The sequence below is a fragment of the Austrofundulus limnaeus genome, unplaced genomic scaffold (assembly GCF_001266775.1).
Source record: "Austrofundulus limnaeus strain Quisiro unplaced genomic scaffold, Austrofundulus_limnaeus-1.0 Scaffold94, whole genome shotgun sequence".
NCBI lineage: Eukaryota > Metazoa > Chordata > Actinopteri > Cyprinodontiformes > Rivulidae > Austrofundulus > Austrofundulus limnaeus.
Genome location: NW_013952496.1, coordinates 849,002 through 850,420, shown reverse-complemented (window position 1 = coordinate 850,420; position 1,419 = coordinate 849,002). Strand labels below are relative to the sequence as shown.

The following is a 1,419-nucleotide window of genomic DNA, read 5'->3' as shown; positions in this document are numbered from 1 at the left end:
AAATATAGTACTATCAAGTAACTTTGTTACTTTCAGTTGTTCTGAAAACGCTGTATATCGATCGGCCTCTTCCACTGTAAGAACCTCCTACCATTTCCGACATTCCCACTTCAACATATTTCGTAGGACCATTGTAGTTTGTTGTAAAAAAGAAAAAAAAAAGGAGCAACAATATATTATATTGGTTTTGGAAAATGGCCGACTAATTTTGTCAAAATCCCAGCTAAATTCATAAATATATGGATATATTTTTACACAAATGCTGTCAGAATGTATCGTTCTGTTTGGGAAGCAGATGGCAACATGTAGCGTGCAGCAAAATAACACGCGATACACGTGGATTTTATTTTGAAATCAGAAGTTTCAAAAAGACGACAGCGATGCAGCTACAGCTGTTTGGAGTCGATCTTCCACAGAATTAATTATTTTGTTCTGACTTCCACATTGATCACTGGATTTATCGCGTGATCTCACATTTCCTGCCCTCAGACCTCCTCTGTGCTTCACAGCGAAGCGGATCTGCATCTAGTGTAAATTAGGGGTAAGCGTGTAGGCAGCTCCACATGACCACAGGAGATCCAAGGATTTCTCAAACACGCATGAATGAGTCAAATTAACAGTCTGGGTGTGTTTTTGATGAGAGGATGACATTATAACATCATATAAATCTCAAAGTTGCTTTTGCATAATCCCGCCTCCCCCTTTAAATTGTTAACGTGTTCCAGCTTGATTTTGCTGCATCATCTTATGTCTCATAGGTTCTTTCTTGCATCCTGGATCCCCTCCTCCAGTTGTGCACTGTGTCAGCCAGTAACCTCGGCACCGCTGACATGGCTACCTACATGGTCAACTCACTGTACGTCATGAAGACCACCCTGGCTCTGTTCGAGTTCACCGACAAGAGGCTTGAGATGTTGGAGTTCCAGGTACAACCTCAGCTCTGATAAAGTCGGCACCTGGTGTAAAATGGAAATAAAATCAGAATTTATTGCAACATTTTATGCAACGTAAAAATTCCAACTTTTTCAAAATTGGGTTTGCTTTTATACACTTTGTCTTTTTTATGTGTCTGTCTTCATCAGAGGCTTATAGTAACTAAGTACTTTTACTTTGTTACAGTACTTAAAGGGATCCATGATTAGTTGTAACATTAAACTTTATTTAATAAACATTTATTTTAACTGTAAAATAAAGACTGTAAAAATACTGTAGGCTGTTCAGTTTTTATTATTTTTAAACTAAATTTTTTTAAAAATATTACACGGACGGGGCCATTTTATTTACATATAAAGCATTCTGGGTAAATGATGACGTGGATAGGTCATCAGTGCGAGGCTGCTAGCGAGCTATATCCACCCTGAAGGTAAATCTTGGACAATATCTGATGATCGACTCTTTTAAATGAAACCAGAGAGCGTT

General features: G+C 38.1%; 1 protein-coding gene across 1 annotated transcript in view; it reads left to right on the top strand.

The window, feature by feature from the left end:
• Window positions 1–1,419, top strand: part of cog6 (component of oligomeric golgi complex 6) — a 155,560-nt gene that overhangs the window by 146,571 nt on the left and 7,570 nt on the right. Inside the window, exon 16 of the mRNA XM_014012758.1 lies at window positions 759–926. Within this exon, the coding sequence (XP_013868212.1) occupies window positions 759–926 (168 nt within the window). The remainder of the gene's footprint in view (window positions 1–758; window positions 927–1,419) is intronic.